The following is an 18,326-nucleotide window of genomic DNA, read 5'->3' on the forward strand; positions in this document are numbered from 1 at the left end:
CTAGCAAGCTTTCTTTTGATTTCCAGAAAGAGGGAATACATTAGAAATGAAATGAAAATCTTAAAAATAAGTGTCTAAACATAGAGTGCTGCGAGATGAATTAAAGCTTATTTTAAACAGGTGGGAGGACCAGGCTTGTGGAAATCACTGGGAAACGTGCACTGAAGCTCCAAACCCTGTGGGTTTGAACAGGAGATCAGAAACCTCAATTTTAGCCTCAATTTTAGCCACCTTTGACCACAATCTACATTTGATAGAAATGTATTTAAGTGATGTATGAGGGTGTTGGGGTACGGCTGTGGCTGCCCCACCCCTGGGAGTGTCCAAGGCCAGGTTGGACGGGGCTTGGAGCACCCTGGGATAGTGGAAGGTGGATGATTGGCTGGTGCCTTCCAGTCCAAACCATTCTCTGATCCAATTTTATGATTCTGTGATATTTCCTGAGATTGGGAATGGAATTATTTGCCGTGCCAAGGGGCCGGAATTAGGTGGGCTTTAAGGTCCCTTCCAACCCAAGCCACTCTGGGATTCCGTGACACAAAGCAGACAAGCAGCAATATGCGGATGCTCACTGGTCCTCCTGTTTCCCTGCATTTCCCCGCGTGAGGATGACCCCAAGCAGCCCTCTCAGCTCAGCGCAGCTCCCGGCAGGTGAGCTCAGCACACAGCGTGTCCCTGCCCGGCTCCATTCTGGAGAGGCAGCGTTTCGCTGAGAGCAAGAACAGGCACTTTAAAAGCATAAAGAGAAGTGCAAGACCCTCTAAATATCTTGCCCGAGGCAATCTGTTTCCTTTCACAGGATTGTTCAGGAAACAGGGCTGTTCTTAGCACTTCCCATCGATGAGGGCACAATTCTCACCCCAGATCCATGCAGAGAGCCCAGAAACTCTGGTGGCTGCTGCAGTCCCATCACAGCCGCGCCTCCTGCATGTCCCAGCCTCTCTGCCCTTCCCATGGGATCGTGCAGACATCCACCATGAGCTCTGCCAACCCCACCCTGAGCTCTGCCAACCCTACCACAAGCTCTTCTCAATGCTCAGTGCGGATCCTACGCCTCTCCAGCACCTGCTTTACCAAATCCCGCCCCAAAATTAAGGGCAGGAGCCACCCCTGAGTCCCTGCAGGGATAGAACTCGAGATTGCAGGACCCTGGAGCACCAGGCACGGGGTCCCCTCTTGGCAGGGCATCCCTGTGCCTTGCTGCTCCCAGAACTCTCCCTGCCAGGACACACCCTGCTTAGATTTGCCTCTGGAACAGCCACCTTCAAATTATTCTGAAATGATTAAACATATTTCTCCACCTTCCCTTTGATTCTTTGAGCTGATAAAATCAATATATCTGTGTCTGGCCAATACAAACACGTAATCAATGTAAATTGTAAGGCACAAAGCATCTGAGTGGAAAATACAGTTTGCTCCTCACAGCTCTTCAGCACACAGGTACCTTGGCACATGGGACTGGAAGGAGCAGAAGCTGAGGTGCACAAATTACCCTGACCCTGGCCTGTCTCACCATCTCTGTGTTCGATGACACAGCCTTAATAACCCTCCTTTACCTCAGGACTTGGCAGGAGTGGAGGTGTTGCTGAAACTCTGCAGGATTAGAGGAAAGACTTGGTGACCTGTCTTATTGAAATTATAGGGTTGTACTGCTCCTGTTGGCAACAGTGGGTGCCAGTCATTTGTTAATCAGCCTTTACTGAATACTACAGTGGAAAGAAAGAAATTGCAGATTTCACAGCTGAGCAGAAATAGGGGGAATGTGATGGAGCCTCCTGGGTCTGTACTGAGCTCTCATGGGCGTGGAAAGGGAATGTAGGACACAGCACCTCTGCAAAAGCAGCAGATCTTTGCCTTCCATGTGTCCTCTCCAAACTTCCTTGCACCTCTGCATCCCACAGCTTCCATGGCCCAGCGGGAAGTTTTTCTGGTGCAGACGAGTAAATTCCAACAACTCTGGCTGCTTCAAAGAGAAATTGCTGAAGCTCTGGTGGAAACAAATTCCAGCTGGTTCTAATGAAGTGGTGCTCTGTCCAACAACGTTGGGCAGGAGCTGTGCCCGTGCATCCATTCAGGGAACAGAAGGATGCTACACGACAGCTCAGGACTGACTGGATTGCACAGATGTCAGACACAAACTAGTACAATGTCCTCAGGGAGGGGGAAATCATTTTATGACCTATAAACCACATGAAAGAGCAAAATCAGAGGCCATTGCAGATGAAGATGGAGAAAATGTGCACTGCTAAACTCCCAGCCTGATGTGCTGTCTGCATACTCCAAACTGGAGGACTAAATTTAGCAGCCCTGCCAAAACGACAGCAAAGAGATTGGAAACACTCCCCAGTGCTGGGGATGTGTTTGGCACTGTCCCTCTCACACGACCCATTAGCTGCCGTGCCCAGGGCCCCTGCTGGGGTCAGGGCCATGGTGTGCCATGGCCAGCACTTCCCAGAACGTGTCAGGGCAGTGAAGGATGGGAGGAAAAACCCCGGCAGCAGCAGCAGCACTGCTGTGGGGATTTGTCACGGCGACACTGGCGGTACGGAGAGTCCTACATCGTAATGATTGGTTTACAATAAAAATTACTTCAAATGTTGGATCAGGAAAAGGATGGTTCAGTCCATCAAATCACTGTCAGCTGCAAATTAGGCTGCCCATCCCTAGGCAATGGAGAACATAATTGGCTTTGTCCATGGCTGGGTTTATTTTTATCTGTTCTGTTAAAGTCAGGCTCTTGCCTCGCTTGTGCTGGCACAAACAGAGAAAAAAGGCCTTGGTGCAGAAAGGCTTTTCTGCTCCTTCCACCTGCAATAAATGGGGCAACTTACCCTTGGACTGCTAAAATTAGCCAAGGATTCTTAGAGGGACTACTTTGTGTCGGAGCCAGATTACCTGTGTGGGAGAAAGTAGGAACAAATGGCGTTTTGGTGAGAACAAATGGAATTCCAGGAGCCTTAGACTGAAACCACCTCCCAACCCGAGCAGCCAGGGCTCTAATCCAGTCCTCCAAGGGAGGCTGGAGGAGGTGGGAACCTTCGCTAGTCCTGTAAGACTGACAGTAACTCCAAAACCTGCGATTATTGCCTGCAGTCAGGATGGAAATGCGCACACCTCCCGCCTCCCTTCCCAGGACTGATCATCCCGGCACCGCCAGGCGCTCCTCCCAAAAGTGCTAACGTGAGATGAGGTTAGGACTGAAATAACCACCAGCAGACTTCCCTGGGACTGCATGAGGAACTCAAACCCCTCCCTATTCCCAAAGTGCCAGGGATTATGGCTTTTGCTGCCGGGAACACCTGTGCCACAGGAAGGGAGTGGAAGGAGTCTCCATCCCTGGCGCGACTGCCAGACAGCCGAGACTTTCCAAATCTCCCTCAGATTCCTAAAGCTGAATATAAACTCCAAATATCCCTCTCTGCTCCCCTCCCTGTGTACAAATTGAAGACCATGCCTTCCCTGGGTGGCAGAGCTTTGTTAACACATTTCCCTGACACTGCAGGGTACAGAGAGACTCCGAAAGGGAGAAAATCCACTGAAAAAATAAATATAGCTGACTAAGTAGGAGGGGGAACAATGTCTGTCATCTTAACCTGTCTGTCATCCTAACCCAGAGAATTCTCTGCTCTACTTACTTGGCTCTGCCTTTATTCCCCTCCAACTTTAGGGTGTTTGAGCATCACCTGGGTACCTGGGAAATCCTCTGCTGTGCTAAAGGCTTGGCTGAGAAATAAAGGAATGCAGACAGAGGGAAGGTTTAGTTCAATTTCATGTTGCACCAAGTACAAAAGAACTGTCTATGAGTAACTCACAGGACTGTGTTCATCAGCAAAGGCCAATAATTCAGAGTGACAGCAAACAGGAGACCTCTGTAAGGTACAAATGGCTGTAAGGAATTAATAATTATTTACTGTCCACCTACTCCTCTGGGTTTGCGTCCCAGTTTGACCCTTGCCTTGCTGAATGTGCACGGATGGCAGAAATTATGGATGGCAGAAATTATGGCACTGCCAGGAACTGCTGCAATTTGAAGTGTGAAACAGAGGATGAAAAAAAATGTTTAAGAAGATGCATGAAATAATGATCAAGGCTTAGGAGGAGCTAGGGAAAGGTAACATTGTTATTGTAATTACTGTTGTTGTTGTTGTTCTTGGTGGTAGTGATGATGATTGTTGTTGTTATCATTATTATTATTATTATTAAGGAGGTGAAAATCACACAGAGCAAGAGGTTTGCATCTCATCCCAGGCAGGGAGGCAGCTGTGTCTGTTGCTGGCGCCTCAATTCCTTCTCAAAATAATAGAAATAATTCTGGCATACCAAAAACCCTGCTCTAACCTCAGCAAATCCAGCATCCTGAGGTATACCAGGCCTGGGAGCTCTGTGGCTCAGGGCTGCTGCAGATGGGCTCGGGGTGGGTTTGCCCTGATAAGGCTCTCACGTGACAGCGCCTTTGGGTTGTCAGCGAAAGTCCTGCAGATTAGTGTCCCCTGAAATCTCCCTAAGCAGCTTTGATGCCCTCAAATGTGCCTGCTGAGGCTCACTGGGAAGGCTGCACGAGACAAAACATTAATTATTAGTGTAAAAATAGAATTTCCTTTTATAATTCCGATTACCGTGCGCTTCTCCACTCGGGATGAGCCGGTGAGAACTTCACTCATTTTTCTAAAGTCTGGAAAGAAATTCAGAACGTGACCCTGCTCAGAACTGCAAAATGAAAATCAGAAGCAAAAGGTTTTTACCCTTCTCTGTAATTGAATCCAGCTGGCCTCCTTCTACCCTGCCTTGCAGTCATTTACAGATATGCAAATGGAGGGAAAAAAATGGTGCTGTTTGCATCTGCATTGCACACCACAAAATCAGACAATGCCTCTGTTCTCACAGGTTTTCAGCAGTTTTGCCATTCTGCTGCTTTTTTTTTTTTTTTTTTTTTTTGATCCAGTTCAACATTACAATGTGATTTAGTGACATACTTAAATAAATCAGTCTCTTCCTGGACAATGCTGGTGTCCCTTTGACAACCTGAAAACTTTAACATCTACAGGGTTTTCAGGATGCAGAAGAGCAAAGGGAGGTGGGAATGGAGCGCTGGCAGGGACTTCCAGAGGGCCTCATCTCCCTTGTGTATTTAAGCTGGAAAATCGTTCAAGTTTGAGGGACTCTTCCATGGCCTTCATGTAAGGCTGACCCCAAATGGCTCCATCAGGAATGGATTCTGCCCAAAACTACTGCTTAAGTGGCAAAATAAAAGATTACATTTCAAGCAGCACAACTTCACAACTTAACAGTACTATCTTTGAAAATTAAATAAGCAAGAAAAACGATTTTGCACTAAATCCTGCCTAAAGTCCCTAAAAAGTTGTTGCAGCGAGGAGCTGGTTTAGCAGATGGGGTACAACCCTGAAACCAGTTAGGGGATTATTTGGGGCAAATATCAAACATCAAATGTTGGATCTGCCTCTATGGCTCCTTTAGAAAAATAATGGAAATGGCCTGTTAGAATTAGTAACCTTTGGGAGAACTGTATAAGACATGAGCTGAATTTATTAGGCACTGACATGGAGTTGAAGGTATGAAGAGAGAGAATCACAGGTAAATTCACACTTTGATCACTGCTTGGAAGCTTTTCTATGTAAAGTTTTTGTTTCTCCAGTGCCCTGCATGGAGGGAATCCTTGGCGCTCCCACAGTGTAAATTATTATTATTATAAATCCTTATGTTAGAATATTTCCACCTTCAGAGTAACCTCCATGGGAAAGTGCAGAAGCTTGCTAGGTGGTGAAAACAGCTGCTGTAAACCTATTTCCATTGATTTCTTTTTTTCCTAAAAAGGTTAACACAGTTAAACACAATTAGCCTTGAATTATCCTGGATTTGTTGTATATTTAGCTTGAAACATTAACATTACCTTGGCTGCACCCTTCGCAGTGGCATCATTTCACTTCAGCCTTTCCCTTTACCCCTTGATATCTCTCAGCAAGGCAGGAAGGACAAACCAGACAGCACCAGCTTGAAAATATGCTCCGAATTCAGCAGCCTGATCACTGCTGACCACCCAGAGGACAGGTGTGACACATATTTATGGGCTTGATTTTAAACCAATATCCCTTCATTTCATCTATGAGCCCGTTGCATGTTTTATTTTGACAGCTCCACCGTGGTGTTCCCGCAGTCTTCTGGCCATAAACTGCTCACAGTGGGATGTGGAGTTTATTATTTGGTGTGTAGGCACAGAGCACCCCACAAGCTGATGAACTATGGACAATTTATTCATTGGGTTTTAAGCCCAGTTAAATCAACAGCTAAAGGGGAGCCTCACTCACACTCCCTGGAACTGCAAACATTTGGTGCTATGAAAGTGGGGAGGAAATTGTTATGGATTTTACATTCCAGCATTACACTCATACCCAAGATTTTATCTCTATTCAGGAATCCCAATGCTCAGAGCTTGTTGTAAATCTGCTTATCTGAGATTTTTTCCTCCAGTTGCGGTTTCTGGAAGGTGATGTCCCAAGGAGCTGGTATTTCCCAGCTGTCCGGCCAGCCAGAGAGAGATGGATGGTGCAGAAAGAGAGAAAATGAATGGGAAATAAAAACCCTGAACACAAGAACCTTCAAAAACTGGAGGCGTGCAAAGTAATCCAAGAATGCAGGTTTGCAGGCATGTGGGTGTTCATTTACCCATATACCCATGTATTTACTTCCAAGATGGTGTTTTCAGCCAACTCCATGAATTCAGGGCCTGGATATAAAATGCCCAGCGCATGACTTAGCCATGTTGATCTAGAAACCTTCAGTTCTTTCATGTTACATTTTTTATGTCATTGTTTCTATTGGAATCTGGTTCCAAATCTGCTTTTAATCAGATTTTCCTCCTGTGTTTGTTGACAATATATTTATTTTAAGGAGTGTAGTATATGGTCACAAACAACTTGGCCCTCAGCATGAACAGCCACAGGACTGTGGGGTTGTGACCTCCTTAGCCAGTCTCTGCCATCCTCTCCATCACAAACATCTTTCTAATATTTTATATCAATCTTTCTAGTTCCAAATTGAGACCAACTTCTTGTTCTCTCTCTGATGTTATTTGTACAGAGAAAAGTATTCCCTTTTTTTATTCAACATATTTTTGTATAATTCAAAAGTACTGTCATGTTCCCTCTACTCTTCCATTCAGAACTATCCCAATTTACTCTTTCCTGATGAGTCTGACTTCCTAGACCTCTGATCCTCTTTGTACATCCCCATGTAATGACTCCTTGGATGCAGTGATCAAAACTGGCAGTTCCCAAAGTTCCTGGTGAAAGAAATGTGGTCTTTTGTAAAAAGGTAAAAACCTCAGAATCTGAAAAACAGTGATTTTCCTCTTCAACAAAATTCTACCCAAGAAGGAACAGGGAACTGCATGTAAAGTAACCACAGTATTTGATTCTGATGGCAATTTCCAGGATTCCTGGCTGGTGGAAAAGAGGGAGAACAGTGCTCTTCCAGAGGTCACTTAAGAGCTGGAGGCTGAGGAAGACACTCAGGCACCTCAGCTCGTTCTAACTCTCACCATTTCATAATTTTAGCATAATAAAAATTATATCTTAAGTGCCTGCTAATGTATTAATTCATCATGCACTGGAAACCCAAGTGTTGCAGTATCTGATGTTGGGAGAGACCCATGAGTTCATGACCCAAAATTCCTCGGCCATTTTTACAGAGGTGCATTAGTCCACGACTTCCATTAGGGATAAGTGAAATGGGAGTGAGTCAGCTCATTGAACTTCCCAGCTGAGCCCATTTCAGATGAAAGATCACCTCTCATTCCCAGCTTGGGGCTGCTGTAAAACTTCTCTCATTGGGAGTAAAACCAAAGGAGGGCAAGGCTTGCAAGAGCAGAGCAGACATCACTGGCACCATCCCCTCTGTGGCTGCTGAACTCCTTCTTCCATGAGATTAAAATCTCTCTGCCTCTGAACCATCAGGTCTGTCTTCATACCTTAACTGTCCTCAAAGAGGAATCATGGAATCCCAGAATGGTTTGGGTTGGAAGGAACCTTAAAGCCCATCCAGTGCCACCCCTGCCATGGGCAGGGACACCTTCCACTGTCCCAGGCTGCTCCAAGCCCCATCCAACCTGGCCTTGGGCACTGCCAGGGGTCCAGGGGCAGCCACAGCTTCTCTGGGCACCCTGTGCCAGGGCCTGCCCACCCTCACAGGGAGAAATTCCTTCCCAGTATCCCATCTAACCCTGCTCTGTGTCAGTGTGAAACCATTCCCTCTTGCCCTGCCACTCCATTCCCTGTAAATTGTCTCTCTCCATGTTTCCTGTTGGCCCCTTCAGGCACTGGAAGGCCACAATGAGGTCACCCCAAAGCTTCCCTTCTCCAGGCTGAACAATCCCAACTATCCCAGCCTTTGCTCCTGGTAGAGCTGCTCCATCCCTCTGATCATCCTGGTGCCTCCTCTGAACCGTGCAAGGAGTGGTGCTGCCAGGGATCTTAGGAAAAGGAGGAGAGAGGGAAGTAGAGAAGCAAGAGCAGTAAACAAAATTCTGGCACCACTGGACTGAGCGGAAGTGACACCACTGACATCACTAAAAGTAGGCTCAATCCTGATCTGAAAAGCAATTTAGAATATGAGCTTTTCTTTCCAAATGAGCAGTAAGTGCCTTCCTTTACCCAGAACTCGGTGCTTTCTATTACATTGTAAATTGATTGGCTTTATGGCCCAGTCCTGGGGAACTGCCCTAGCATGATCTCGTCTGGCTCGTGTTTCTAATTCTGGCAACTCTAAATCCAGATGCCCTGAAAATCCATGCTGTTGCTTACAGCACACACTGGAGGCTAATCTCCATTTTTGCGTACCCAGGCAAAATACAGGAATTGGGATGTATGGAAGATTAGCCCACAAGGTGAAAAGGAAAGAAAGCCAAAGGAGAAACTGCAACAGAAAATGTTCACATGCAGAGTGTGGAGGTGTCAAAATAAACCACAGCCATTATTCCACAACAAGAATTCTAACAGTATTTTTGCATTATTTAAGATTTTTTCTAATGGGAACAACGAAATTGCCATCTACAGGTGTGTCCTGCCGGGACACCCCCTCCTGGGGTCTGCGGGCAATGGATGGAGAGATTCAGAAAACACAATTCCAAGTCCACGCTCTTCCTTTTTGTGGTCCGTGTTCAGCCTCATTTAGGACATTAAAACCTTCACTTGGGCTCCCATGTGATAGGAATTCTCTCCACTGAATAAAAAGGGTTAAAAAAGGTGCAGCACATTGTCATGGTGGAGGACAGGAGGCTGTGGACAGGTGGAGGTCGGACTCTTCTCTCAGGTACCGGGTGATAGAACAAGAAGAAACAGATTTTAGTTGTGCCAGGAGAGGTTTAGATCGGATATCATGGAAAATTTCTTCACCAAAAGGGTTGTCAAGCACTGGAAGAGGCTGCTCAGAGAAGTGGTGGCATCACCATTCCTGGAACTGAACAAAAAATGTCTTGATGTCCATTAGGGACGTGGTTTAGTGCTGGGTTAATGGTTGGACTCGACGATCTCAGAGATCTTTTCCAAGATAAATGATTCCATGATCCTGGGATGTGGCTGCAGAGCTGCTGCTCTGAAGGATGGGCAGGGCTGGAGGAGCCCTCTCAGTGCTGGTGAGTGGCTCACAACTCTCAGTTTGGTGGGAACACATCACCCTAAGGGCATTACTCTGCCCTGCATCCATGAAATTCCAGCTGCTGCCAGAGGAAGCTGTGTGTGCCCAACCAGGGCTGTGAATCATCCCAGGAAAGGCCGAGGAGAAAGTCGTATATAAGTGGAGTGTGGAGTTTTTCTGACACTGGCTGTAATAAATATGAGCACATTCAGAAAAAATTTGTGGGCTTACGTGCCTGAAGTGAGAAAAGAGCTACAGCTGAGTGTGGTTCACTAGAAGGAAATATCCAAGGCTGTTGAAACATTAGATAAAAAACTGATCTTGAAATGTCAGGAATCAGTGAGGATAACAACTGTCAATTCTGTCCAACAAAACCTCCCTTTTATTTTGCCTGCTTTTCTATTTTATTTTTAATAACCATCCATTAAAAATGCTGCACTCACAATTTGCTGGTATTTGCTGTTCTGTTTTAATGCTGTCTATTAATTCTTCCCTCCTTTCCTTTTCATATTTACACATATCATCAAATGCTGGGCAAAATTTCTCTGCCGGAAAAAAACATCCCATGAGTGCAAACCAATTACAAAGAACTTGCTACTGAGGGCATGGCTGGGCTCTCTGTGCAGCTCCAGTGTCCCACTGAGTTTCAAGTAGCTGAGAACACTTTTATGTTAGAAATAATCCACGTTAATATAATTTGGTGCATTGTTATTTCTTAACTTCATCAGGAAATTGCACAACTGTCCTGAAAAAAAGTCAACAGTTGTGCCTTAATAAATAACTGACAATGAGGTGACTGAGAGAAATTGTGGCCAGGAGCATCAGTTTGACAGAAGCTTCTCCAGCCTGAAGGATTCCAGCTGGAAAAGAGAAGAGCAGGACAATGCTGGATGTATTCCTCAGCTTGCAGGTTGAAAAGTCAGAGACAAAAGGTCCCCATCAGAAGTACAAAAGGATTAAGCTGTTGATGCATCAGCAAGAGAGGTCGTGGTCCCTAAAACACCACTGGGACAATGTGACAGAGATTTAACAGAAACAGTCTCCTCCAGAGAAGGACTACAGGTAAATTGCAGCTGATGATTATGTTTCTCTGTCCGTGTCTGATAAATTAATTAAGGAACAGAGAGGGAATAAGAAGAGTGAAGCCTCATGAACTGCTTCACTAACTGCTGCACAGAGAAGACTCTCAATTCTGATTTCCCTCGATCAACACTTTAAAAACACTGAAATGCCTTCTTGAATAATTTCTAATATAGAAACCCAAGAATATTTGAAAGGGGGAGGGGGACCTCAATATTGAATATGAAGACACCGTGCAATATAGAAATCTCAGGGGGACAAGGAGAGGGGTCATCAGAGCATGGAAGGGATTTTAAGCTGAGCTTTGAGCCCAGACTAACAGCATGAGCAGATGTCTGCCCCTTGCACCCTCTGTGCGCTGGAGAGTTCAGATCTGTGTTGTGCACAGCCCAGCGCCCCGGCCTTCCCTAAATTCCAGGATTTCCATGTTCCACCCAAGGCAGGGAGAGCCATGGGATGCCCCCTCTGAGCCCTGGGCCTTGCCCTGCCCCTGGAGCATCTCTGCCTGGAGCACCTCTCAGCTCTGCCACCCGGTGCGTGTGGGGTTTGCGTCAGGGATTAATGAGCAGCACATCCCGCTGGTCTCTCCCTGCCACCCTGGGCTTCCCACAGGTCCTCCTGCCCCCAGAGCTGGCAGCTGGAGGCCACCCCTGTCCCGGGGAGCTGGGGGGGAGTGCCCAGGGCAAGCTGGCTTGGCTTTTGGGCAGAAATGTAGCTGGAGCTGTGTCCAAACCCTCCCAACACTCGGACCCAGCACCTCCAAACTGCTCCCGACCTTAGCAAAGCACAGCGAGCCGGGAGCAGCTCCCATCTGTGATAATTACAACAGAGTTTCCCTTGCCCTTGCACTATTTACTCCTTTTACCCTTGCCATGGGTTGCTGGAGACAGAGAGACTATTAGAGCTTGGAATATTTATTTCTGGACAGGCAGGGTGAGCTTTGGGGGAAAACTCCCTCTTTTCTCTCCACCATTGCCACTTCTGCTGGGAAGGGGAGGGAAGGGAAGGGGATGGTTCCCACTGCAGGCTGCCTGGAGCACTCAGTGCCTGCTGAGCAGCGACTGCAGCAGGGGGAACGCTCGCCTCCGGTGGCAACAGAGCGATTTAAGGATATTTCTGCAAGGTACAATAATTGCCCAAGTATCCTTCTCTAAGTTGGGTCTCTCCCTTTTTCTCACAAGACTGTCAGGGGGGAAAGGTGTGTTTCAGTGATGACAACTGAGGCTGGTAAGAGGCAGATGAAGGGCACCTGCCAGCTCCCACCCTGCTGACAGCATCCCCACAGCTCCAGAACGGGCTTTCGCAAGGAAATCTCTCGCTTGCCAATAATAATAATTATCATTAATAACCGAGTGACGTCCTAATCTTGGTTACATCAGCCGTACCCTTCGCTGGAGCTGCTGCCAGTCACACTCACACCGGTCCTGTCCCCAGCAGCGCGTGTGGAGCACAGACAGAAGGGCCGGGAGCTGCTGTGGCTGGAGGGAGATGCAGGGGATGGCCCGCGGTGACTTTTGCCTCCCGGCTCAGGGGACAAGGAGACATGGCCTGGACAAACCGTGGGAGAGCCGCGTCTCTGTGTCGATTTGAGTCTCCTCACCCCTCTGGGAAACTGCAGGGACATAAAGGATGGAGAGGGAGGTGCGGGTCGATCCCCCTCCTCCTCCTCCCCTGGGCCATCCCGCGGGGCTGCCCCGTGTCACAGCCGGGCGGAGGGCGCAGGGGGGTTCGGGGGTCCCGGGGCCGGCCCTGCCTGCGGGGGGGACCCGGCGGGATGTCCGTCCATCCCCGCAGCGCTCCCTGCTCCGCATTCCAGGGCTATCCCTCCCCAGCCCCCCTCTCTCTCCCGTCGGTCAGCCCCTCTGCACAGCCCGACGGCAGGAGCCCTGGCAATGAAAGCGAGCGATATTCGGTGGCATTTGGGAAAGTTGCAAGGTCAGGGCTCCCCCCTCACATCCCGACCCTGCCCCACGGGCGGCATCCATGGGGAAGGGGAGCGGGGGGGGCTGGCCCCCCAAAACCCAGCGGGGTTTGCTCCCTTAGGTTGCTTTCCTGAGCTGCTGCCAAACCCGCTGTGCGAGCTTGTTGCAAGAACAAACTGTTGTGATTCCCCCTTTCGCCCTTTTTCTCCGCCTCCCCCCATTCCGAACGGGGGGTGTCAGTGCACGGAGCCTGCCGGTACCCCATGTCGTTCCCGCGTCAGAAAATGAATGATGCAGCAATTTAATTAGGAGGGAGCGGTGCGTCCATATTGCACCGGTGGAGGAGAGCTCGGGAGCCGGGGGAAGATGGTGCGTGTCCGCGGGCGCGGAGGCTGCGCCCCTGCCCGCGCAGAGCGGCCCCGGGGCGGCGGGACCCCGCGGGCCCCCCGGGACCTCCCGCCCGCTCCCGCGGCTCTGCCCCTGAACTTTTTGCTACCGAGCCGCGGTTCCAGTTAAGTCTCTCCCGGCCGAGCCACCCAGGGGTGCGGGAGGGGAATTCGGGTTCCGCGCGGAGCGGGGGGTGCGGGATGCCCCGGGAGTTACGCGGAGATCCGCGCGGATGTGTGCGCGGGGATGGGCGGGCGCGGTGTGCGCGCTCGGGGATGGGTGCGCAGGGACGCGCAGCAGTGTGCGCGGGTGCGGACAGCGGGGATGCCCGGGGCTCACCTCCTGCCCTGCCCTGCCCTGCCCTGCCCTGCCCGCAGCCCTTCCCGCTCGGCTGGCGGAGCCCCGGGCACGCAGAGCCCGCAGCCCCCCGATCCCCCCGGCGTATCTCACCCACCAACTTTCACCCGCGGGCGAACCCGGGCAGCCCTCCCGCTGCGCCCCCCTCCGCGGATCCCCGCGCAGCCCCGTTACCTGCGGCGGCTCCCGGGGCGGGCGGGCACCGCGCGGTGCTCCGCGGGCGCGGCCCCTCCGCCTCCGCGCACACGCCGGGAGGATGCGGGAGGTGCCGGGTGTCTCCCCGAGGTGTTTGGCTCTGCGGGAAGCTGCGGGCTCCTGGCGAGGCTCGGGGCGGGAGCGGCCCCGGGACGGGCGGGCAGCGGCACCGAGCGGAGGAGGCGCTGGATGCGGGGAGAGCGGGGCGGCCGGAGCGGGACCCCCGGGCTGCTCCCCGCCGCAGCCCTCGGCTGGCACTCGCAGTCAGAGCAGCTTTGATTTCCTCCAGACTTGGGCTTTTTGTTCCCTTTTTTTTTTTCCCTCCTTTTTTTTTCTTTCTTTTCTTTTTTTTTTTTTTTCAGGAAAGGGGAAGGGGGTGTGCAAATTCTGCCCCATCCCGGCGGCTTTTTCCTCTCTGATTCTTCTCAGGCTTTTTTCCTCCCCCATCTGCTCGTTTCCCACTTCCCTTCCTCTCCGCCAACCAGCCCCCACCTTCCCTCTTTAAAAAAAAAAAAAAAGAAAGAAAAAAAAAAAAGAAAGAAAAAAAAAAGGCAAGGGAAAAAAAAAAAAAACCTGTGTAGTCAGGGCTTCCCAAATGCGCGCCCCCGACCTGGAGCCGAGCGCGCCCCCTTCGTTTGTTCCCCTTCTTGAAGCTGATTTTCATGACGTGGAGAAGCCTGATCCAGGGCAGGAGCGGCAGCGCACACACACACACACACACACACACACACACAGAGCCGCACACCCGCGCACACGCGGCCCCGCACCCGCCCCGCACCCCGCGCACACCCGCGCGCACGCGGGCGGGCAGCGCACCCGCTCCGCCGCCGCGCCCCAGCGCCCGCTCCGCGCTGCCGCTGCCCGGAGAAGGCGGCGGCGGCGGCGCTGGAGCCTGCAGCAGCCCCTCTCCTCCCTCCTCCATTGAGTGTGCCAAACAGCAGCTCTGCATCCTAAAGAAGATCATTGAGGGGCTCATTGCATTCCCAGCACGTTTCAGGCTTGCTTCTTTTTTTTTTTTTTTTTTCCTCCTTTTTTTTTTTTTTTCCTTTTGCCTCAGCTTCAGCAGGAGTAGAGAGAGAGGGAGAGAGAGCCACAGAGAGGGAGAGGCAGAGAGAAACCAGCAATCTTTAAACTCGAGCTTTTTTTTTTTTTTTTCCCCTTCCTTTCTTTTGCCTTTTTTTTTTTTTTTTTTTTTTTTTGGTAACGATGTGCTAAAATCTCTCCTGCAAACCGGTAAGTACAACCTTTCTGGATCCTTTTGTTTCCGCCTAGGGTCAAAGACACCCCCCTCTTCCAAAAAGAAGATATAATAATCCTCCTTATTTATTTTTTTATTTTTATTACAGCCCTTGCAGAAGAGAAAGAACTTAAGTGGCTAATATTTTGCAAACGAGACAGATTGATACTGCAATATAGCTCTCATCTCTCTCCCTTCTCCCCAGTTAGATGCTGGTTTTAATTGCAGAGGGTATTTCTCTTTTCGTGCTTTCAACCATCTCCTCTTTCCCACAGGGGAGGGTTTCATTTGCAAGTTGATCCTAAGGATTTCTGTTCCTCTGGCATTTCTCTCCCCTAAATGCATCTTTCTGCTCTTAAGTTTGCGGATGGGGGGCAATTTTTTCTAGTTCTTACACGAGGAAGGCAAAAAAGGACCTTTTTATTGGGAGATTGAGACTAAAAGCAATGATCGCTCCGAATCATTCTAATGGGCATTTCAGGGATTCAAGGAAGGCTGCATCACCGCCGGTATTATTCCCATCCTTAGCGTTTCCCTGTACCCATACATTTAAAATATCTGGTGAAAGGAAGGGTGAAACCATATGTTGAAGGAGCTGCATCTCATTAGGGCAGTATTATTTTCATCTGATTGGAGAAGAATGGTGTCTTCATTCGGAATCGTGTATAGTAGGATAGAGAATTTATCGGCTGGTAAGTGTCAAGGTATTTTTTTCTTCCACTTTCAGCTTTTTAACTGGGTCTCCTGCTTGGTCCTGGGGGCACAAAATGCCCTAATCCAAGGCAGGCTGAGCGTTTCAATCCTAGGTGCCTCTTCAGCTGTCACTTCCCTTTAGATCTGCTGATCGCATGGGCATGTGCTTTAGAAAGATTAATCATCTCTAAATGCTTTAATCAGCTAAAATGACTAATATGTGGCGTGTATTTACCTGATAATAGACCAGTTGCATTAATTCACCGGTGCATTTGCAAGGGGAAGATTTCCTTCCCAATCAGGGTCGTTAACCATTTACTCCGGTAAAGATACTGTGGGGATTTCTGGGGGGAACCGTTCTGCCAGGGACATCAGCAAACCTCACACATTCCTCGGAACTCGCGTGTGGAATATATCAAGCCGGGAGGGAGGGAGATTTGAGGGTGGAGGTTGAATAACTTTGGGAGTTTGCATGGATGAAGGATGTGGTGCGACACTGGAGATATGTGCCCACTTGGTGTGTGTTTCCCCCTTCCCCCCCCCCCGAGTCAAGGCGGGTTGTGATGGCTCCTGGGCTAAAATTGCACATGGGGATGAGATCGGGGCAGTTCCGGAGCCTGGGAAACGTGGAGAGACGCAACACGTTCGGTGTGCTCGTGGTGCTGCGTGGGGCTGCATGTGCTGTCCTCTTTATAGGTGGCATTTACCACAGGGAGGGGAGGAAGGCAGGCTGCTATCGCGTGATGGAGCCGTCTAACATCTCTGAAGTATAAATCAGGGCAAGGCTCACCCAGCCGACACCCCTGGAGTTGGCTGGAAACGTCTGCCCAACAATTGCTGAACTTTGCAGGAGCCTGACATGAGTCCAGCAGGTAGGGGCTTAAGGAAAGGAGAGGGGCAGGGCGGAAATACTGAAATCTGCGTTTTTCTTCCCGTTGCAGTTTTGTAAACATCAACAAATTATGAAACCTTCCACGGCAGAGACGCTTCATAAAGGAAGGATGTTGTGGATAATTCTTCTAAGCACAATTGCTCTAGCATGGACTACACCTATTCCCTTGATAGAGGACTCGGAGGAACTGGATGAGCCCTGCTTTGATCCATGTTACTGTGAAGTGAAGGAGAGCCTTTTCCATATACATTGTGACAACAAGGGATTTATAAATATTAGTCAGATAACAGAGTCGTGGTCAAGACCTTTTAAACTTTATCTGCAGAGGAATTCCATGAGGAAATTGTACACCAACAGTTTTCTTCACTTGAACAATGCTGTATCTATTAACCTTGGGAACAATGCACTGCAGGACATTCAGACGGGGGCTTTTAACGGGCTCCGAGTTCTGAAGAGGTTATATTTGCACGAAAACAAATTGGACATTTTCAGGAACGACACTTTCCTGGGTTTGGAAAGTCTGGAATATCTGCAGGCAGATTACAATGTCATTAAACGGATTGAAAGCGGGGCATTTCGAAACCTAAGTAAATTGAGGGTCCTTATCCTAAATGACAATCTTATCCCCATGCTTCCCACCAACTTATTTAAGTCCGTGTCCTTAACCCACTTGGACTTGCGCGGGAACCGCCTCAAAGTCCTTTCATACCGCGGGATGTTGGACCACATTGGCAGGAGCCTGATGGAGATCCAGCTGGAGGAGAACCCGTGGAACTGTACGTGCGAGATCGTGCAGCTCAAGAGCTGGCTGGAGCGCATCCCCTACACCGCTCTGGTGGGGGACATCACCTGCGAGACCCCCTTCCACTTCCACGGGAAGGACCTGCGGGAAATCAAGAGAAGCAAGCTCTGCCCCATGCTGTCCGACTCCGAGGTGGAAGCCAGCCTGGGCATCCCTCAGCTGTCCTCCAGCAAGGAGACCGCGTGGCCTACGAAGCCTTCCTCCATGCTGTCCTCCTTCCACTTCACCGCTTCCTCTGTTGAGTACAAAACATCCAACAAGCAGCCCAAGCCCACCAAGCAGCCCAGGGCGCCCCGGCCTCCCCCGACCCCCCGTGGCCTGTACCCCGGGCCCAACCAACCCCCTGTGGCTGCCTACCAGACCCGGCCCCCCATCCCCATCATCTGCCCCACCGGCTGCTCTTGCAGTTTGCACATCAACGACCTGGGCCTGACGGTCAACTGCAAGGAGCGGGGGTTCCACAACATCTCCGAGCTCCTGCCCAGGCCCTTGAACGCCAAGAAGCTGTACCTGAGCGGGAATTTGATCCAGAAAATCTACCGCTCCGATTTCTGGAATTTTTCCTCCTTGGATCTCTTACACCTGGGGAACAACCGGATCTCCTACGTGCAGGACGGGGCGTTCATCAACCTGCCGAACCTCAAGAGCCTGTACCTGAATGGGAACGACATCGAGCGGCTCACCCCGGGCATGTTCCGGGGCCTGCAGAGTTTGCATTACCTGTACTTCGAGTACAACCTGATCAGGGAAATCCAGCCGGCAGCCTTCAGCCTCATGCCCAACCTGAAGCTCCTCTTCCTCAACGACAACCTGCTCCGCACGCTGCCCACCGACGCCTTCGCCGGCACCTCCCTGGCGCGCCTCAACCTGCGCAACAACCACTTCCTGGCGCTGCCGGTGGCCGGGGTGCTGGAGCACCTGCACGCCATCGTGCAGATCGACCTGAAGCTCAACCCCTGGGACTGCACCTGCGAGCTGGTGCCGCTGAAGCAGTGGCTGGAGGCGCTCAGCTCCGTCAGCGTGGTGGGCGAGGTGCTGTGCGCCAGCCCCGAGCCGCTGGCCCGCCGCGACCTGCGCTCGCTGGAGCTGGCCGCGCTGTGCCCCGCCGCCCTG

General features: G+C 50.2%; 1 protein-coding gene across 1 annotated transcript in view; it reads left to right on the forward strand.

Moving 5' to 3' along the window:
* Positions 1-14,828: 14,828 nt before the first annotated feature.
* SLITRK3 (SLIT and NTRK like family member 3) overlaps positions 14,829-18,326 on the forward strand; it is a 14,239-nt gene continuing 10,741 nt past the window's right edge. Inside the window, exon 1 of the mRNA XM_042042395.1 lies at positions 14,829-18,320. Within this exon, the coding sequence (XP_041898329.1) occupies positions 16,482-18,320 (1,839 nt within the window). The 5' untranslated portion in view covers positions 14,829-16,481. The remainder of the gene's footprint in view (positions 18,321-18,326) is intronic.

Source organism: Corvus kubaryi, unplaced genomic scaffold, assembly GCF_017639235.1.
Source record: "Corvus kubaryi isolate FWS band 111438036 unplaced genomic scaffold, C.kubaryi_AGA036_p1.0 37397, whole genome shotgun sequence".
In the NCBI taxonomy this organism is placed as follows: domain Eukaryota; kingdom Metazoa; phylum Chordata; class Aves; order Passeriformes; family Corvidae; genus Corvus; species Corvus kubaryi.